Raw genomic sequence first — 21,343 nt, 5'->3', positions numbered from 1 at the left:
TATCTCTATAAACAAACGGCGGACAAAATTTATCGGAAAAAGTGCCAATAACTAATCTTAAAGAAACGTCTTCCGAAACATCCGACTTTTAAACGTTGGGAATACCTACAATGTTAAATAAAGGTGACATTACTTACGCTTGTTAACCAACGCCTTCAACGCCATTTTGCTTGTTTACCTCGTACGTGCGCGCAGATTCGTACCAGAGATTAACATTGCATTAGGTGCCAGCGCTGCGCTTTTTATCTTGACTGGTAATGATTTATTGCACTGACTTCTTCTATCGAGGAGATAGAAGAACGCCCGCGCGTTTCTACGAAAATAGAGATGAATCAAGATCATAGAGAATTTATACTAATATACATCTCTATGATCAAGATACATCGAATATAATAATGATATTAATAAGAATAAGAAGAAGATCGAAGAAGGAGAAAAAGAAGAAGAATATGCGCCTTTTATTTTTTTTTCATTTTCGTGACCCGACTCTTGTCTTGTACCTGAATTTTTGTTACATATTTTAGAACAAATATTCAAGGAACATGTTTCATAACTCGTCCACTAGACTCTATAAATCTATCTCTAGACATTCCATCGATCTCCATTTATCTCTATGATCTTATAGTATATAGGCCTACATCTCGACTCGATGTAAATTTGATCTTGAACAGCTTAATTTATTTATCCACCTCTATGACCGCTTTGAAATAGCCATTTTCCTCCATCTCCATCAATATCAGGGGCCGCGGAACGGTTTTCAAAGTGGGGGGGCTGAGCCAAAAGTGGGGGGGGGGGGGGTGGGGTGACCATGCAAAAAATCACAATCATATGCGCGCTGACGTCACAATGGATGAACAAGTGATTAATTAGCTGTGGGTATGAGCTGATTTTTCTCATCATCTGCACTCTAACTGCAGATCCGATGCGTTATTTCATGAAGCTAAGAAAATGGAATTATTCCATGGACCATTTTAAAAAATATCTCTACAATTTCAAAATACTTTACTCTGCAGTGCTGCCAAGAATCACGAATATGACCCCGAGTTTGAATAAATGGTAGAGTGGTTTTGATTTTTTCTTCACATAGATACAAAGCATTCGGCGCATTTTTGGTGTTTTAAAAAGCACATTTGCTCTAATAAAAATGCTGATAGCTTGAAAACAAGCACATGAACCCCTATTTTGTAATGTTTGTACCTCTTAGGTATACCTTCCTCTACAACTTTGCAAATTTTGGTGAAAATGACATGGATTTTGAATAAAGTGCAGCATTTATTGTACTTTTGTAGTTTGTTATTGAAATTTCACATTTTTGAGATTGGGTTTTTGTTATCTTTTACACCATTTCTAAGAACTGACAGTGCTGTTAGACTTAAAATTGCAAACAAATAGCACTATAAATAGATTATCCCTTCTAACGATACAATTATTAACTCTCTTGTGAAATTTGATGACTTTTTCATGTATTTTGACTGAGTAATAAAGATTTAAATTCATTGTAGTAATCTTGCGAGGTCTAAAAATGCCAAATTATTTTGAATGCGCAATTCTTAAGAACATCAATTTGGGTGAACTTTGAAGCTCTATATAGCAAAAAATCAAGCACATGGACCTATGTTAATTTTTGCATATTTCGAATATTAAGGTTCTAAGGTATCTATGTGCAAAGTTTGGTGAAAATGACATGGATTTCACTTTAACTGTGGAACGTCCTTAACATGGGGCAATCACTTTTGAGTCATGAAAAAGAAGCATATGTCACTACATAAAACAAATGATAACTCAAGTGCTAGGAAATATATTTGGTTTATATTGACTTGAAAACGGGATGTTTTAGTACAACAGGATTATATATATCTCGTTAAACAGACAATGCGAGCACCAGGAACAATAAAAAAAGACGTAAGCCCTGGGCAAATTATGTTTCATAAAGTTGTAATGTAACATAACATAATTATAATATAATATAACATTATAATGAATAATATTTTCTTCTTTCCCACTACGTACGTTTCTCTTCCTTTCTCCCTTTTTTCTCCTCCCCCCCCTTTCCCCGTTTTTTTTTGTCAGCCGATGGGGGGGGGGGGGGGGATGTGCCCCCCATGCCCCCCGTATAGTTACGCCACTGTATGTCCATATGGCAAATACCCCTCCAATATTATTATCTTTTTTTACCCCATGATGGTTTAATGGTTTTATTAGAGATTACATTCAAATTTGTTTGACATTCCATCTTAATCCCTTCCCAAAGACCCCAACATTGATGAATTGGAAGAAAAAGGGGGTTTCTCTTCAATGTTATAATAAGCACATAAGTATTTCGTTTGGAAATGGTGAAATGGCTCTTTATTTGCATTTTATGATTCAATAATATTGTTTTATTTGTTAAGCGGTATTTTAGGAAGAATTTTCACCAATAAAACAATTGTCTCTTATGATTTTTTTTTTCATTTCTTTCGTAAAAAGTGGGGGGGGGGGGGTGTTTGTACAGGCCATCCCCCCCCCCTCCTCGAAAAGTGGGGGGATATATCCCCCCATCCCCCCGGGATTTACGCCAGTGAATATACACATTTCAATAACAAATTGTATACAAAAATTATGATAATTTCTCAGCATTTCATATCAAACATAATAAAACATAAATAAGTCATAATGATTAACAGAGTATTTGAAAATTTTCACGTTAATGCCTCAGTCACACGTAGTACTCTGCGATTTTCCTCAGTGCATGCTGATTCCCACGGATCCCTTCCCATCTCCAATTTTTGTCTTACATCTCTACGGAAAAAGATGCGGTCGATACATTTTTGCCTCCACTTGCGGATAATCTCACAAAGCTATACGCGTTATTTCTTCTTTCGACTTGCGTAATCTAAAACTTGCGGACAGTTGCGTATATTTACGGACAGGTTTTGAAGGTTCCAGATAGTTGCGGATTGCGTCGAATAATTACGAACAACGTGGTTTACGAACGTCCCCTGCCAAAACAGTGTATATGTGAAAATAACTTTTCGCGAGTTATTACCTCCAAACGAATGACCCTTCAACATAAGATTTTAATCAATTCTGAACTAACTAAAAACAAATCAAGGTAGACTGTATTTTGCAATAAAAAAAAAGAATGACAAAAAATACAATCACAAATCGATAGCTATGTCAAACATTGGATTAGAAATGAGGAAACGAAGGAAGATGACAAATACAATTTGACTCAAAATGCAGATTATTGAATTGGAAAATGGTGTATGGGAAAACCCAAGGTAAGGCTTGTCAAAAATCCATCAACTGCTAATGCGCAGAACTGAAAGGGGTTGACCTCGATAGGTCTCTCGCCTTTGCCAATACATCCACTGCATATTGGTTTTACCTTTTTCCTGAAGTCATTACATTGATTTTTGTTGTATTGATTGTTTTCTTTTATCGCTAATATATTGTATGAATTCTTGTTCATTTTCCAATGAATATAAATAAAATTATTTTGAACTTGAATTTGAAAATTTCCCCAAGAAGCAAGGTGGTAGGGCTAGGGGAAGGCCAAAAAAAAAGGGTTGTTGGGGGCTCCCTTCCGCAAAAGGACGAGATTGTTCGCAGCATCCGTACCTGTCCGTAAACGGACGCAAGCGTTTGGATGCGAGTACTTGCGGGCAATTGCGAATACTTACGGTGGACGCAAATGAACGCAAATAGACGTGAGGTAAAAATATTTATGGATAATAATGTTTCCAAGCTATACGGATATTTACCTACACTTAGAGAAAGTTACGTTCAGTTACGATGACTTGCGTACGTCAGCATCTGTGGGCCGTGGCGACTCTCTGTGCAAAATTTTGAACTTTTCAGAATTTCGCAGGCTTGGCGCCGTGAGTCTGCATCAGTCACTCCGGGTTACGTCAACTTACGATCCTGCGAATGGCTGCGTCCATGCATGCTGCGTCCAATAATCCGAATGTATCCGTGGCGGACGTAAATCAACGTAAGTGACTGCGTGACTGTAATTTTTGAAATGTTGAAACAAATATATATATGGAAAAAAAAAATTACTTAGTAAAGGCGTAAATTGAAATGTGGGAGCCCGCCATCTTGAGCTTGGAGCTTGAAAACCGAACTACAGTATACGGTGCAATAAAAGAGCCTTATCTTTATTGCACAAATTGACATTTTATTCAGTCATTTTGTTCTCTCTATGATTCCTTCCAAAAAAAAAAACAGTTACCCATATGTAATAAAAAAAATTATATACGAATGTTATGAACGCAGTAGAAAATAATAAATTAAATTTAAAAAAAATAACAGCAATATAGCAAGAGAAAAAGTGGAAAGGAAAAATCAAATAGAGGTATTATACTGTTGATGAAAGTGAAAGTGCAAGTATGCGAGTAAACATGTGAGGGGGGTGGATTATCATTCTGTTGATGGATACATATAAATATTTTAGATATTTTAGGTATTATTGTGTATTTTTCTTTGGAACAGCTTTGGATGAACAAAGCGATGTGCATAATAATGTACATAACTTTATGTCATCAGCACCTTAATGTCTAATTGATTTGTGTGTCATCATTAGTTTTTGATTTATTAAATGAAAGTTTGTGGAATTTCCAGTTGGATAAGAGTAAAAGAAAGTGGAAAGTATCCCTTTTTTGCAGTCCTGCTTTTTTGTATTTAAACATTAAGATTGCGGCTTGAAATGCATATCTGACATTTTAAATGTCGTTAATTGAAAAAAAATGGATATGATTTAGCACGATATTGTTATCCTGTGCATATACGGACCATTTTTTGTAACAACTAAATTGGATTAGGTTTCGTTATACCGCAATTACCCAGAACAATATTGCAATATGATATATGAGGAAGACCAAAACATTATCAGGCAGAAAAGGATTTTTGCCGGTAATAAGTATTTTAATTTGGAAATTATCCCAACACGTTTCGATACAGAAGTTGTTATTTTGTGTAAATGATTATTCCAGGACATATATTCGTCAATAGTTACTCCTAAAAACTTTGGATGTTGGTGTATAAATAGAGGTATTATAATGTTGATGAAAGTGAAAGTGCAAGTATGCGAGTGAACATTTGAGGGGGGGGGGGGTGGATTATCATTCTTTTGTTGGATACATAGAAAGATGTTAGGTATTTTAGGTATTATAGTGTATTTTTCTTTGGAACAGCTTTGGATGAACAGAGCGATGTGCATAATAATGTACATAACTTTATGTCATCAGCACCTGAATGTCTAATTGATTTGTGTGTCATCATTAGTTTTTTATTTATCAAATGAAAGTTTGTGGAATGTCCAGTTGGATAAGAGTAAAAGGAAGTGGAAAGTATCCCTTTTTTTGCAGTCCTGCTTTTTTGTATTTAAACATTAAGATTGCGGCTTGAAATGCATATCTGACATTTTAAATGTCGTTAATTGAAAAAAATGGATATGATTTAGCACGATATTGTTATCCTGTGCATATACGGACCATTTTTTTGTAACAACTAAATTGGATTAGGTTTCGTTATACCGCAATTACCCAGAACAATATTGCAATATGATATATGAGGAAGACCAAAACATTATCAGGCAGAAAAGGATTTTTGCCGGTAATAAGTATTTTAATTTGGAAATTATCCCAACACCTTTCGATACGGAAGTTGTTATTTTGTGTAAATGATTATTCCAGGATTATATTCATCAATAGTTACTCCTAAAAACTTTGCCTGTTTTATGATTTCTGTAACAGGGATACTTTGTCAATGTTTATCGTTATTGCATTGTTAACTGCATGGGTTTAAAGTGCATAAAATGCATTTTGCTTATATTTAAGGACAACTTTTTGAACTTAAACCAGGTAGGCACTTCAGATAATTCTGCATTTAAAGTAAATGTACAATTTCTAGTTCCGTGTGAGAATGAAAAATATTACTATATACCTGGAGGATAAAAGATTATCAGGGGAAGTATTTGATATATCACTGACATACTGATTAGAAAAGGAGCGGTCCCAAAATTGACCCCTTGGGCACACCACATTCGACAGTTTCACACTCATCTTAGAAGGGTAACGTCGCCAGCCCCCACCCTGGAAGCCACCCCCCACGCACACACACACTGCAAAAACTGTGGCGTTGATCGGGTTTAGATGGACTACCGCACCATTGACTTGATTCTGGCGTAAATTGGTTGTGCTATATCAACATCTATGGGTATTATTATTGCAATACTTTGCCTGTTACTTTAACAGTAATTTTTTGGTGTTACGTTCGATCACGAGGGTGTAATTTAACACCTCATGTTGGGCCATCAAGGGATGCGAACTGGTGTCAATAATTTAACACCCGATAGTATGGTGCAAAAAGTAGGTGGACACTGCCTTATTGACTACCTCTCTTCTATCATTGATGTCCCTCTCCCGACAGGCCTATTATGTACTGTTGTCATTTATTTTCTTTTTTGGTCTTATCATATTGCTTATGGAACAAAACATATTGTAAATGTTTGAGATGGAAATAAACCATGTAAACGGAATGAAATGAAATCTATATTTTTAATAGTGAAACATCATTTCATGTATGTCAAGTGCAATCCTTTTTGTTCACCTGCAGAAAAGCATGCCAGAGTCAGAATACACATTGGTGTCCTTTCCGAATAAACAAGTGGATTAGTAAATAAAGTATTACAAGAGTTCATCGCCTACTCATCATTACCAACAGATCGGATAACAATAAAATGCTGGAACAATAACTACCGCCCACATAATGACGAGTCTGAAAGAGCCTCTGGTTAGGCTCTTTCATGATGGTAACCTTGACTTACATGGCCGACTACCATGCAGCCCAGCGATGTATGTCGGCGGTGCCACGGTGGGAAGGGGGGGGGGGTGGGGTTAAAGGTTTGGGAACATGGTATTTTATGTGTGCTAAACATCAGTGTGCTGGTGTGGATTACACTCTAAAAAAATATTGGGTAAAAATGCTCCATGAGGGTAATTATGTGTCCAACCAACATTGGGCATTTCTTTTGGGCATTTTTATTCATCCAGTGTGATGAAAAGTTTGCCCATTCTTAAGTACTTGCTGCTTATATTTTAACCTTACTGGACAATATGCTTCCCACATTGGGTAAAGTACTGCCCCAAATTAGATGGACACATAATTACCCTCGTGCTGGTTAAAATTTTACCCAATATTTTATTACAGTGTGTGAGGTCTATGGAGAGCCTCTCCGAAATGTTTCCCCAAGTTCCCCTTCTCAAATATTTTTTTTGGGTCGCTATGAGAATGCATGATAATATATTGTCATGAAATCGCCAAGTGGAGCTCCTATAACATCATCCCAAATACATTTGCAACTGATTACTATCAACAGTGGCGTAATGATATAACGTATCGCGCGAAAAATATATTATAAAAAGTTGCGATCGAGCGAAGCGAGCGAGCAAAAGGGGTGGGTGCAAGAATCCCCAAGCCCCCCCCCCCCCCATCTGTACGCCACTGATGATTAAATATTTAAAAGTTTCTTAAAACGCTCTGAAAGATGTAATCATTAAAAAAAATGAATAGCGTAAAGGGAATGTGTAAAAGAGCTTAAAAGAACTCCCTAAGTCCATTATTTCATTTCATTTATTGGCTTCCGTTTCACAATGTCGTACATAATAATGAACATAGCATAACAAAGTAAAGAATATTACAAAACATAACATCATATATAACATAATGAGATTTGATAAACACAATAAAAAAAATTAAGCTAGCTCAAATGATTTTTATATTTTAGAGTAAAATGGAGGGACCCCCCCCCCCCCCCCACAAAAAAAAAATGACTGTAACCCCTGGAACTTTCCCGTTTCATAATGTTTTTAAGTGAAATATCTATTCCATCTGACACATTTTTTTATCATAAGAATAAAAACATTTCGGACTTTATGAGATCTATAAGCCAGAAATAAAAAAAGAATGAATAAAAAACGACATATTTTTTCATCAAGAGCAATATAGGCCTTAAAGATAGCCAAACAATTGTGTTGGCCGAAGCAAGATGAAAAGTTGAGGTACGTCTGGTGAGATCATTATGGCCAAAATGAATGAAATTTGAAGACATTATTTATATATATATAAATTATATATAAATATAAAAAGGTGTATTTAGGGGTATATATATATGTATATATATATATATATATATATATATATATATATATATATAAATGTGTGAAGTTATACATGTACTACAGCTTTGGCAACTCTTTTATTTAAATATTGTGTGAAAGAAATGGATGAAGAGAACAATGGTAGGCGTAGCTTAAATCAAGGTTCCCCAGAGCTATCTACCCTTTTTGGAAAAATTGGTGATGCCGAAAAAATGTCTCTGCCGGGAATCGAACCCGGGCCCCCAGCTTTGAACGCTGGGATATGAATAAAAAGGGTAGATAGCTCTGGGGAACCTTGATTTAAGCTACGCCTACCATTGTTCTCTTCATCCATTTCTTTCACACTATATATATATATATATATACCCCTAAATACCCCTAAATACACATTTATAAATCATGCATAGCATAAGCATGAAGTGGCGCGTTTGTGCTATGTTTAGTTGATTTTGATTATGATAGATGGTATAATGCCATTCTATGTTATGTTTACATCATGACGCATAAAGTGTTGTGCAGTGCTTTGATGTTTAATGCTTTGAATACGGTTTCAAACACTGCCTTATAAATAGCGGCCACCCGCCATGATGACAACATCAGACGGTCTATTTGGAAGCAATGTGTTCAAGATCCTGACGATAATGGCCACCTTTCTCGGGACCTTTCTTCAGTGGTCATTTTCCTGTTCCCTTTTATGTACTTAATAGACATGTTTGATTGTCTAGTAATGCTTCACTTTGCCGAGTGTATAGAAACGAAAGAAAATTAGCCTATAAAATATGGTGACATGAAAACAACATCATGAAAATCACAAGAGTGTGAAAGGTCATCGCTGTGCCCCGTGAGCGAACTATAGTATCACGGCTTGTTAAGAAAAATGAATGAAATCAAAATAAAGCCGCCTTGAGGTATGTAGGATAATGAAGGTGTATGGCAAGCCTTTCCTTTAAAGAAAGGAGAGAAGAATTCAATATAATAGTCATTCCCGCTGAGAATAATGGAATATAAACCCGGGATATGAATACCATCATAGAAAACGACTGGCTGAAAGGACGTAAATCCCTATTCAACGGATATACGCATTCTTTATGACTGACAGAGTGTGGATTGATAATAGTGATCATTATTTTGGCAATGAACAAACCGCGATAAAGAATTACGCCAAACCTTGTTCTAGTGGCATATTTTCTTTGTATTGTTCTGTGGATGATAAGAATAGGAATAAAAGATTAAGGAGTGCCATGAATAGAATATCGTTGGAAGTATTTTTTATTTTCAAAATTTATGGAGAATCACCAAATGCAATCACAAAACTGTATCACGTCCCATATCGGGGCAGAAATGGATGTGGAGATTGAGGTCACCTACGAAACATGGAAAAAAAATAACATGTCCCATAAACTCCTGAAACAAATAAGCCCGAAAATAAGGTGATATAAGAAACAGGAACACAATGGGCCGATGTAATTAAGTTAAATGTTGATTTTAATTTCATACATTTCAAAAAAAAAAATTTTTAATATCTATTCATTATCACAGTAGCAAAGATAAGAGGCTTACTTTTCGCTCAGTATGCTGATCTTTACAACAAACTATATGAAATGAATATAAAGATTCTCTTAAAAAAGCAAACACATTTTAACGTCAAGCAAAAAAATATTACTATAAATCCAACTTTGACGACTACAAAAACGTTGGTAATCTTATCAATACTGAATAAAACTAGAAATATACCAGTCCACAAGTTCTTAATATGTGATGGAGAAGTCGCTACCGACTCCCTCCAATTGCAAATGCATTGAACAATTTCTTTGTTGAAATAGGCTCTAAGTTAGCCAATTTTTCTGTCCAATGTCATATAGATTTTAGAACATACCCGAACCAAACTCTAAATCTTTGATTTTGTCTCATGTAAGCATGGTAAGTCAACGGGAAATATGTAGGTATTGTATTAAGGCGTTTTTGACAAGGCCCCTAGTCTATAGACGAATGTTCTCCCGACCTAAAATTGTTAAATTAGTTATTCCATCAATCATTAAACATGTATGTCATAATATTATATGCAACCTATCACTTATTAATGGAGTATTTCCAGAACAAGACAGTATATAGTCACAATCACACAGGTGTTTAAAAATGGGGAGAAAAGAGAGGTTAATAATTATAGGCCCATATATCTCAATTTTTTGTTCAGTTTTTCCAGAAATATTGGAGTGATTTACAAAATAACCTAATTTTCTTGAAAATAGTAAATGTTTTTTGAATCACAATATGGTTTCCGTGGCAACCATTTAACTCAAATTGGCACTCCTTGAATTAACAATAAAATAATTGATTCTTTTAAACATGACTCATTTGCAATGTGAACATTTATTTGATTTATCAATTATTTGATTTATCAAAAGCTTTTGACATTATTGATCATACGATCTTGTTATCAAAGTTTAAGGGATCCTCCAGGTTGAAGATATTCATATGCCAATAAATAAAGTATAATTCACAAAGCAAAATGCTGGAAATTTGATCCAAATAGGATAACAAATATGAATGTTATTGAATTTTACAGATTTGCATTATTCCGGTAAAACAGCTCTAGGCATGTCTTCATGAATATTCAATGAGTGAATTAATAATGACATATTCCCTCTTGTTCTTTTGTATTTTATTATATAAAATTAGGTTTATTCAAACATTTTCTACCAAGTACTAATACAATTGGACTGAAAACTGATTAAGCGCATCAGTTATTTATTGCTGCAACTTATTTCATTATATTGGAGACATATCTTTTATACATATGAACGAATTAAACAGTTATGATTTCATGTGACACCATCAGCCGACCTAATGAATATTCGTGAGACGTGCATATAACTGTCTGCACAAAATATTGCTAAAATTTAAATTTCAATAACATTGTTACTGTTATCCGATTTTGATGAAATTTTCATCATTTTGCTCTGTGAATTTTACTCTATTTATTTAGATACAAATATCTTCAGCCCGGGGTATCCCTTTAATAATGGCATGTGTGGAATTGCATATGGCCCTTTTTTTGTAGTTACCTTTCCAATCGTAAACAATGCACAGAATATGTTCAGTCGGACTACATGACAATTACCTGTGGGGTGCCCCAAGGGTCATTACTTGGCCCCCTTCTTTTTATTTCTGTTTATTAATGACTTATATCGTTCATAAAAATCTTTTCTTTTCTCATATATGCTGATGATACCCCATGATACAAACTTTATATATTCTAATAGAAATCTTGATCGATTGCGTAATCTTGCGAACACTGAATTAGAAATGTTTGCCAATGGTTTAGTGGAAATGAGCTTACAATTAACTATAAAATGTAAGTATATGATATTCCAAAAGTCCACTAGGCATTTTGTATTCGATCACGTAGACTCGAGGTTAAACTGAACGATAACATTATTCTTAAAGTTGAAACGTCAAGATTTCCTGTTGTCACTGTTATCATGGTTTAGGTTAAGCTGGACAAATCATAAATGAGATTGAAAACAAATTAAATCTCTATTCTGTATTCAGAATATCATGTTATCGAACCCCATCGCGAGCTCGCATACTTTGGCAAGGCGTCAATCCACAATTTGTAACACTCCATTCTCTCAACGTAATTTAAGCTAAATGGGTATCCAGTAGGGCGCAAATGACAGTATTTTTCATTATCATTGTTACAAAATGTTAAACAATGATACCTTGTATCGATTATAATAGGTCTATAGAGATACAATTGCAACATTAAATTGTGAGAATACATCTTAACAGTTCGAATTCAACAACATTTTATGCAGTCATTAAAGACATTTTTATTGTTCTTGCCAGTTAATGTATGAATTACAAACGATCCATTTAACAGTTCTATCTGATATTACAAAACACATCTGGGAGTTCAAAGATTTTCTCAAAGAATTTCTTAATGAACTATAGGAACTCCATTTTTTGTTGTCCATATTTCGGAATGCATGACGATTTACGACCATGCAGCTATTTACTTCTTCCGAATAGAAAAGCGACCTTGATGTTGGCTCTTTAAGTTTGAATAAATCAGTATTTTCATTCATGTTGCACGAACTGCAAAATATTTGACCTCTCTGAAAAGAGGCCCTTCTCTATACACATGCACTATACAGATCAAGCAGCCCCTCAATCAACCCTCTCTTAGATATGATATTAACAGATATTAACAATAGCTTAACGCCATTGTATGAAATCAGTGAGGATAACGCCGCCGATAAAAAACAGCCTTTGTAAGAATCCAAAGTTGAGGTGCAACCTGTAGAGTCACAAGGGAGTGTCGACAAAATCACAGACCATAGAAGTGCATGGACAGGGAGACGCGAGAAAAAGGTGCGGTCGATTCTGACTAGTTCACTCGGTATTCGTACTCCGCGGACTTCGTTTCGTTTGGTCATTAATAGCAAGCATCATTGCTTGTATTTCTTTCTGACCAATTAACAAGTCATTAAAATGCAGTCTGCGATCCTAGCCGTGGGCGCTTTGGCATGTCTCCTGATCGGAGTATCAGCACAACTCGATGGTAAGTTGTAATGTCAATTATGTCTCGAAAAGGTTTTTGAAAATATGTTTTTGTATAAAAGTAAAATTATCAAGAAAAATACTTTTCGAAAGATGGTAGCTTTGAAGTTTGAATATGGTTCAACTTCTAATTTAAGCGGAATATACAACAAAAATCAAAAGTTTATCACACACACGAAAGGGTGCGATGAAGAGAGAGAGGGAGATAGGGAAGAGGGGAGGGGGTGCAATTCATGAAATAGGTCTAATATACCAGAAAAGTTACGTAACAATTTCATTTTTATTTCGGCGTTCTGGATTCCATTAATTTTTGTTTTTATTTAAATACTGAACATGCTTAAATGAACAATTTGAACGCAATTTTTACGTTTAGCAGTTTACTCCGAAAAGAGGGTCGGGCCTTTTCCCCAGTTCCACGGTTTCGCAGTACCTGCCCTTCCTTTCTATACTTAGGGAAACTCAGAGATAACAAAAAAAGTTAGAAATGAGTTTACGAACTACAAATAAGATTAAAAAAGAATAAACGGCAGAAAAGAAACCAAAAATTTCGTTTGAATGTATATGTGTCCTTTCCCTTTCATTTATTTGGATCCGGCGCCATTGTATTTACCTTTGAATACCACTTAATTCACATATGGACCAAAAGTGGGTCCAGCAAATATATTTATTTGCAGATTGTCCTTATTTTCAATGACGTCAGTGTCGCCGAAAAAGGTCTGTTATGCCCCACCCCTCCCCCTAATAAGAAATGACGAGCCCCCATCACTTGGCTACATATACGGATAAACACCGTTGTAAACATGACAAAATATTGTTAGAATCGAAACAACCGTAGAAAATCATATAAAGTAATCCGATTCGAAATAATGAATCACATCCGAACAAATAGACAGGAGAATTATCGAAGAGCGGCCAACCAATGTTTAAGATGAGTTGAACGAAAGGAATCGACATATCAACAATTGAAATGTAAACAATAGGCCTATTGAACTGAAACACAGGAAAAACGAAGGTCATTTGCGGTAAAAGGCATCAGCATGTTACTTCGTACGCCCCTCTCTGACGTCCCCGAAACCATGGCATATCGATAAAGACCTATACTTAAAGTTAAGAATAGCAGTCCACTTATGGCGGTATGCAACGGAAACGGGGGCTCTTTACTGGTTAATTATAGGTTGGTCTAAATTAGACCAAGAGTCAGTAAACCTCTTTACTTAGCACTTATTAATTTATTGCTCCTGCACTGTGTGTATTACTTTGGGTAGCAAGCTGTCACTATCTGGGCCAGTCAGTTGCAACCACCTGAACATCAAATAGATCTCCCAAACCCAAGAGGAATTCCGTGACAGGGTCTGCTTGGGACGGCCCTTTTTCTTCTTCCATAATTTGGTTGTCAAGCCATTGCAGTTTTAGGAGCATTGTACTGATGGTATTCCTTGGACATGATCTGCAAAACTTATCCTCCTTTCTTCCTTCTCCTTACTATAAAAGGCCATGTACCCGTCTTTTCCTATATATTCTTACATTGGTGACGCGATCCATGTTAGTGACCCAAAGCCCATTGGATCTTCCTAAGACAGTTCCTTTGGAAGGCACTCCGCTACTTTTAAATCTTAGCTGTCATTTCCCCTGCCCCATTATAGAGTTCAGTTGGAATCGAGGTCTGGCTTTGAGATAACATCTTTCCACTGGACTACACTGGTTCCTATTTCTGGACTTTTGAGACTCCGGTTGAGACCGTTTTACCCATATCGACCTCAATTGTAAGCATGCTTCTAAGATGGGTAAATCTTGGTGTATTCTTCTGTGGATATGGTGGATTACTGGTGACTACTAGTTTGTTTGTTTGCAATATTAATCCACTCCCTTTGATGCCTGCATAACCTTCATTTCCTGGCAGCTTATACCTTCAACTCAACCTCGGCTGAATTACCCTCCAGTGCGGCTGTGTCTCTTGAAGGATTTGTCGTGTCTTAGGTCTGGGAATCTTGCCCTTATTCTCTAAAAAAACAATTTATAGCGAATTTCCACAAGATTAGTGGGGCACTTGTTTTGTTGCTCCAGCATTTCCAGTGACTTTAATATCTGAATAGTTCATGTAAACTTGGCAAGTGTTCCTTTAAATGAGGTTTTTGGAGGCTCTATAATCACAAAATGTTTCAAATCGAATTATAAAAATCGTATCACCCTGTAAAATTTATTAAAGGCTGACACCCACGTATTGCTTACTCATCGACATCGTTATATATTCCTCATAATGTAGTTGACCTTCAACTTGCTCTGTACATTAAACATCAAAATGATAACATTGTTTTCATGCTCCATTGATAATAAGATTTAATGAGACATTGTCAGTTGCCAGCATTTCTGCCTTCGGCAATTTTGTCAGAAACATTTTTTGAGCTTGAGCAATGTGACCCCGCGCGCTTCCATCGGGTGGCTCCATTATTCGAAATATAATAGAATCTTGGTTGTTGAATGGATTCAATGGTAGTCTGTATCGAAGGGCACTTGCTACTGCGTGTGGTGTATAAAGCTAGGCATTTGGTCACGCAGGGGGAAGAGCTAGGATTTTACAAATAGGGTGGGGGCCACTGCTGGCGTAGCAATGGATTATCAGCAGGGGTGACAAAGGTGAGAAGGCAAAGCAACCGAGAGGAGAAAGGGAGTGGAAGCTGATAGCCAACTCACCGTGCCCCATCATGCCCATGGTCGTGAGATGTTACATTTTTTTGTTTGTCTTGCGTGAGTGACTGATCTTCTGCACAGTAATGCAGTTATAATTATTGGGGTTAGTGGAAATCGGAGTGACTACATCCCCCTAGAAATGAAAAGAAACAAACGAAAGACATACACAAAGGAAACAAAAAGAAACAACGGCTCCTCATTGCCCAAACCAGAACTTATTTTATTTAAAAATAAAACATATGTGATAAGCATGAAAAAAGGAAGTGAGAAGGTGAAATTGCTTATTCATTTATTTTGGCATGATGCGAGGGGCAATTTAAGTAACAAAAGGAAACCTTTTATTCAACAAGAAAATAACACAATACCTGTGTATTGGAGGGACTAGGGCGTCGATCCATGTTTCGGAGGGGGGGGGGGGCAACAGTGAACAAATATAAAAAATATTTGGCGCGCTAAATCATAATAATATTGCGGCGCACAAAGCACGCCGATTTTATTTATTTGTTTAACTTTTTCTTAATGTTTATTTGTATTTTAATGCCAAGTTTAATGGCTTTATATTTCATTTTAATGCAGTTCAAAACATACAATGTACTGCATATTACGATTTTTTTTTTCAAGATTATAGGGGGTGGAGTAAATGGATATGTTTGCCCTCGAAATTTCTATGGGGGCGATTGCCCGCCTGCATCTCCCACCCTGATCGACGCCTCTGAGTGGAAGAAACATAATGTCAACTTGCGACTATAGCTTTGTCGTAGATTCGGGTGCAAGTTTTTTTTTTTTTTTTGCAGGTGTTTCTGCATTTATTGAATATTCAATATATGAAACACAGTAATCATAATGAATATAAAGAAATAGAAAAATAAATGAAATAATTACAAATTGCGACGATTACATAATAGAAGAATGATTTACATAGATATACATGTAAGCAATAATATATAAAATAAAATGCAGTGGCTAGCTATCATAAGCAAAATGCTTGAGAGAATAGCAGCCAGAGGAAGGCAGCTACATGAAAATCATTGTAGAGAAAAATTCATGGGTCTATAATAATGATGTCACATAATTATTTGAAATGTTAAGAAAAAAAGGGGGAGAGGGTAAAGGGGTCAGGTGAAGTGGTGCAGATGTTGGTGCACGTGCAGGTGAGATTTTTACAAATACTTTGATACAAGAAACCTTTTTAACAAAGCTTTAAAGGAAAAAAGAGATGTAGCTTGTTTGATGTTATTCGGCAAAGTGTTCCAAACTTCAGGACCGTGATGACGTATTGTTTTAAGTTAGTTTTTCTTCCGAAAGACACGTCATCCATTTTGCATATGAAATATACAGAAACCTGTATATATCACAGCATCGTGGAAATGGAGCATAATTGATTGAGCGGAAATGGAAATGAGGGTGTCGAACATTCTGCTAAAACCAACGCTTGAAAAGTGTAAATCCCACATTATAGCCCACCCCCTTACACATTCAAGGATGTGATAAAAACAATGAAATCATTTTATTATTTACCTGTCTTTTCTTTTAAGTTGATATGCTAAACATTTTTTCGCGATGACTATTTATTGAGCTTTATTTTACATCAATATGAATATTTGGTAAATTATTATTCATCTCAGCCGGGGGATGGCAAGTTGAATCTCGCGAAAGGACATTTATTTTTCTAATACCCTATGGCGAAGGCGGTCGCATTGTTTACGTGTAGTGATATCCTGATCATGAGTCTCTTCGGTACGCATCTTGTCCATGATTGCACAAAATGCTAAGAATTTTCAAATTTCATGTCTAAATCCATCAAAAATCCAAAACTTTCACCCCACGTTTTGTGCTCGTATTTAATATTTTGTCCTAGTTATATACAATACCTTGTTTTTAGAAGTAAACCTCAAATATACTTAAACTTCTGTCCTTGTGACTTCCTCACCCCAAACTACAACAGACCCGCTTTTACCTCTTCGAGTGGCCGATCGGGTAAAGCGTGGATGGAAAATAATGTGTTCGCCTTCATCCTATCGGTAAAGATGAGGGCGCCCCAAGATAAGTTTAGAAACATACACTCTTAAAACAAACTACATTTAATTAATCATGACTATAGATCACTGGGTTAGCTTGGTGGAGCAGTAAGGTAGATGCAGATACTTAATGTTAAACATCGTGGAAAACTTACCATGCTTACGGTAAAAGTTGACTATTTTGCTAATCACATTTCACCGGAGCCCAGTCATTTTCTGAATAGAATATTGCAAAAAATGCGAAAAAGTGATTATTTTTCGTCATTTCATGGAGCTATTCAGTTTAACTATCGTGTTTGAGCATCGAGCTATTGTACAGTAGCTCCTTGGTTTGAGAGTGTAAAGACACTCATTGTGACGACACAACTGCTATCTAATAGTATGCAGCGCTTAGAAACATTTGTATTAAGCGCTATATAAATGTTGCATACTATTATCATTATTATTAATATCATGCTTTTCTTTCTCCTTTGAATTATCGCAGGATGTGATTCTGACCCGTGCGAGAGGGGAGTCTGTGCACCTTCCCAAGATCAATACATATGCGAGTGTCCGGACAGTGGAAATCCTCCATATTATCACGGAGTCAACTGCGAAGTCGGTAGTTTTTTCAGTAAGTGCATAGTGGCAAAATGTTCTTAAATTTGGGTTTTAGTAGGCACACATGTGTAGATTCCTTCAATAAGATACCAAAGACTAAAAAAGGGAATTGTGATTGCCGTTTCTGAATGATAAACTATGGATTTGATTGCAGGAGGAGTCATTTACTTACTCTTTAGAAAGGACTATTACCGATGATAGCTATGTTTAGATCACACATATTCGTATTTATTTCAATGATATTTATGTTTTATTTTCATTATTGATATTCTTCTTTTTCATCTTCTTCTTCTTCTTCTTCTTTACGTAATTGTTGTTATTATCATTACTATAATAATTACAATTATCATTATTAATATTAATATTATTATTATTATTACTATTGTTGTTATCATATCACTTGCATTATAGTATTGTTATCATTGTTGTTGCTGTTATTATAAAAAAAAAAAAAAAAAAATACAATTCATCGAGTGCGTCGTGGTCTAGTGGTTCTGACTCTCGCATTTGAAACAGAGGGTCGGGTGCTCGAATCGTAGCCATGGCGTATTTTCCTTCAGCAAGAAATTTATCCACACTGTGCTGCACTCGACCCAGAGGTGAATGGGTACCCGGCAGGAGTAATTCCTTGCATGCACTGAGCGCCGGTGATGGTAGCTCGAGCCAAAGCCGGGGTAATAATAGCAGCGCTTTGTATCCTCTGGCAAAAAGCGCTCTATAAATCCAGCTATTATTAATTTTAAAATGCTGATAATTTCATACAAATCTGATAACAAATAACAAACCTAATAAATTTTAAACTTCAGCAATATTTTGTGAAAAACAGTATCATGCACGTCGTCATGAATATTCATTAGGTGGGCTGATGATGTATCCATTATAATAACATAAGTTGATATCTAATATATTAAATCATTTGTCAATCCATTTTTTAAAGTACTTTAAGGACAAAATTTGAATAAACACTATTTCGTGTAAGAAAATGCAACAGAACAATCGGGGATGACATCATCAGTTTGCTCATGGAATATTCATGAAGACAGGCTTAGAACATTTCCACTGAAACAATGCACATCCTTAAAATATCATAACTTCGTTATTCATATTGTTCAGCCTTTGTACCAGTTAATGTAAATTCGATTCCCCTTAACGTCACGTGCTCGAGTCTATTCTTTTACGAAGTAAACCCCTTGGTCTCCCTCATTTTAATTCCTTCTATCATGCCTATGGTAGCATTTAGGTAGATTATTATTACTTTCATTGTTAGTATCACGGTTATTATCATAATCATCCTAAACATTATTATCATCATGATTATATTGACCTTTTCTTCTTCTTCTTATAATAATAACAAAGCAATATTGACTGGCCTTTAACGAAGTCTTAGGAAGAACAAAAAAGAAAACTGCGTCTCTAAACTCAATTCATATGATGGTTGTGTTATTGATGATCCTACTGTAATAGCAAATAGATTCAATCAATAGGGGAAGGCGGGGTAAGTTGTGTCACTTTTTGCATTTTGCATGATAGAATTGATATGACTAATAATATTGTAGAATAAGTACCTTGCCTTTAAATTTGATTCTTGGGAAATCTTTTCACCTATATACAACTTTCTATCCCCACGCTGAAAGTCGTTGTGACCTTTGAAAAAAACGATGTCAAGTGGCACAACTTGCCCCACCTGTGGGGTAAGTTGTGCAACCTTCCTGGGTAAGTTTAGCCACAAAAACTATGTACAAAAATGTATGCGGGAAGAACCAGAATGTCATTTTTTAAAATTTACAGTCTTTTCACTTGCTAATTCTCTATAAATACTAACATTCTCTAAAAGTAAAAGAACTGTCATGTGAATTAGCTCTTTTCTGCCTGCATATCGATGGCTTTTTAAGGTTTGGTTGTTTTTTATTTACATTACCTTAAGAATTACCATGGCTCAACTTGCCCCATGTTGGCCGGCTCAACTTACCCAAGTCCGAACTTAATGCAATAATTTCGCATCCACACATTTCTTATGCATCCATCATATAAAAGACTGTGACAAGAATGAAGATCCATACCTGGACTGACAATGTTGTTCTTATGTCTTTATTATAATTTTTATGTAAAGACGTGTGTGTGTAAAAAACACTTATCTATTTCACACTTTTTTTTACTTTTTTGGCTGAAATTCGTATTTTCCCCTCTAAAAAGTACTTTTTGTTCCAAAGTTGAAAACAATGTGGTGGGGTTAAGGGTTATGTAATGGGTCACCAATACATGACACCACCATAATGTCTGACTCATTCATTATTGGCATGGGGTGGTGGCTCAACTTGCCCCTATGCTCAACTTACCCCGCTTTCCCCTACTTTGTAATTATCGGAACTGAATCTACTGATTCACCAAATATTAACATTTCTCACTGCTTGAGTTACTTGAAAGATCATGTTTCTCAATCTATGTATTTTAAACCGATGGAAGAATATGAGATTTTAGTGGTAGTACATAAGCTTAATCAGGGGAAAAGTCCTGGTTATGATAATATTAGTACCATGATTGAAAAAAAAAACCAACAGCTTATCAATGTTACCACTTCATTTTATATTCAACTTGTCATTTGAATCTGGTGTAGTCTACCACATTGCCTTAATTAAGCTAACGTATCACCCATATATGAAAAGATCCGTGAAGATCTGTTTTGTAAATTACCGCCCAGTTTTAGTGTTACCTGTATTTTCGAAAAATTCTTCAACGTCTATTTTATTAACGTTTGCTTTCATTTATAGAAAAAATATAATTTTATCAAATTTTCAATATGGATTTAGATCCGGCCATTCAACCATATTAGCAGTCACTGGCTTCTTAGTTAGATTGGTCAATGCTCTTGACAATAAGAAGCATACCATTATTCTATATCTTGATATTTCAAAGGTCTTTGATTGTATCAATCTTCAATTACTATTAAATAAATTACAACTTTATGAAATTCGAGGGATAGTGTTTGACTGGATTAAGGATTACTTGAATAACAGAAGAAAGTTTGTAAATTATAATGGTTTTCACGCCAGCGAACTTCAAATTTCATGTGGAATTCCACAAGGTTCGATTTTGGGACCTCTAATTTTTAAATATACATTAATGATCATCCTAATGTCTCGATCGAAGAAAAAAATTGCGAATGATACAAATTGTTTTAGTGATCCAGATTTGATGTCACTTAAGATGAACATAGAAATCAGTACGGTTTTTGATTGGTATAAGGTTAATGGTTTACGGGTTAAACTAAATCCCTCAAAAAAAGTTTGGAAATCTGACTTTGATCGATAATCCCTCCTCGGTCTTAGTAAATAC

General features: G+C 35.6%; 1 protein-coding gene across 1 annotated transcript in view; it reads left to right on the top strand.

Annotated features, from left to right (window-relative positions):
• Window positions 1-12,236: 12,236 nt before the first annotated feature.
• LOC129277763 (fibropellin-1-like) overlaps window positions 12,237-21,343 on the top strand; it is a 32,024-nt gene continuing 22,917 nt past the window's right edge. The window contains exons 1-2 of the mRNA XM_054913927.2: window positions 12,237-12,705; window positions 17,895-18,023. Of these exons, the coding sequence (XP_054769902.2) occupies window positions 12,636-12,705; window positions 17,895-18,023 (199 nt within the window). The 5' untranslated portion in view covers window positions 12,237-12,635. The remainder of the gene's footprint in view (window positions 12,706-17,894; window positions 18,024-21,343) is intronic.

Source organism: Lytechinus pictus, chromosome 15 (assembly GCF_037042905.1).
Source record: "Lytechinus pictus isolate F3 Inbred chromosome 15, Lp3.0, whole genome shotgun sequence".
Classification (NCBI taxonomy): Eukaryota; Metazoa; Echinodermata; class Echinoidea; order Temnopleuroida; family Toxopneustidae; genus Lytechinus; species Lytechinus pictus.
The sequence above is the reverse complement of the archived record's forward strand: the minus strand, read 5'-3'. Positions and strand labels throughout refer to the sequence as shown.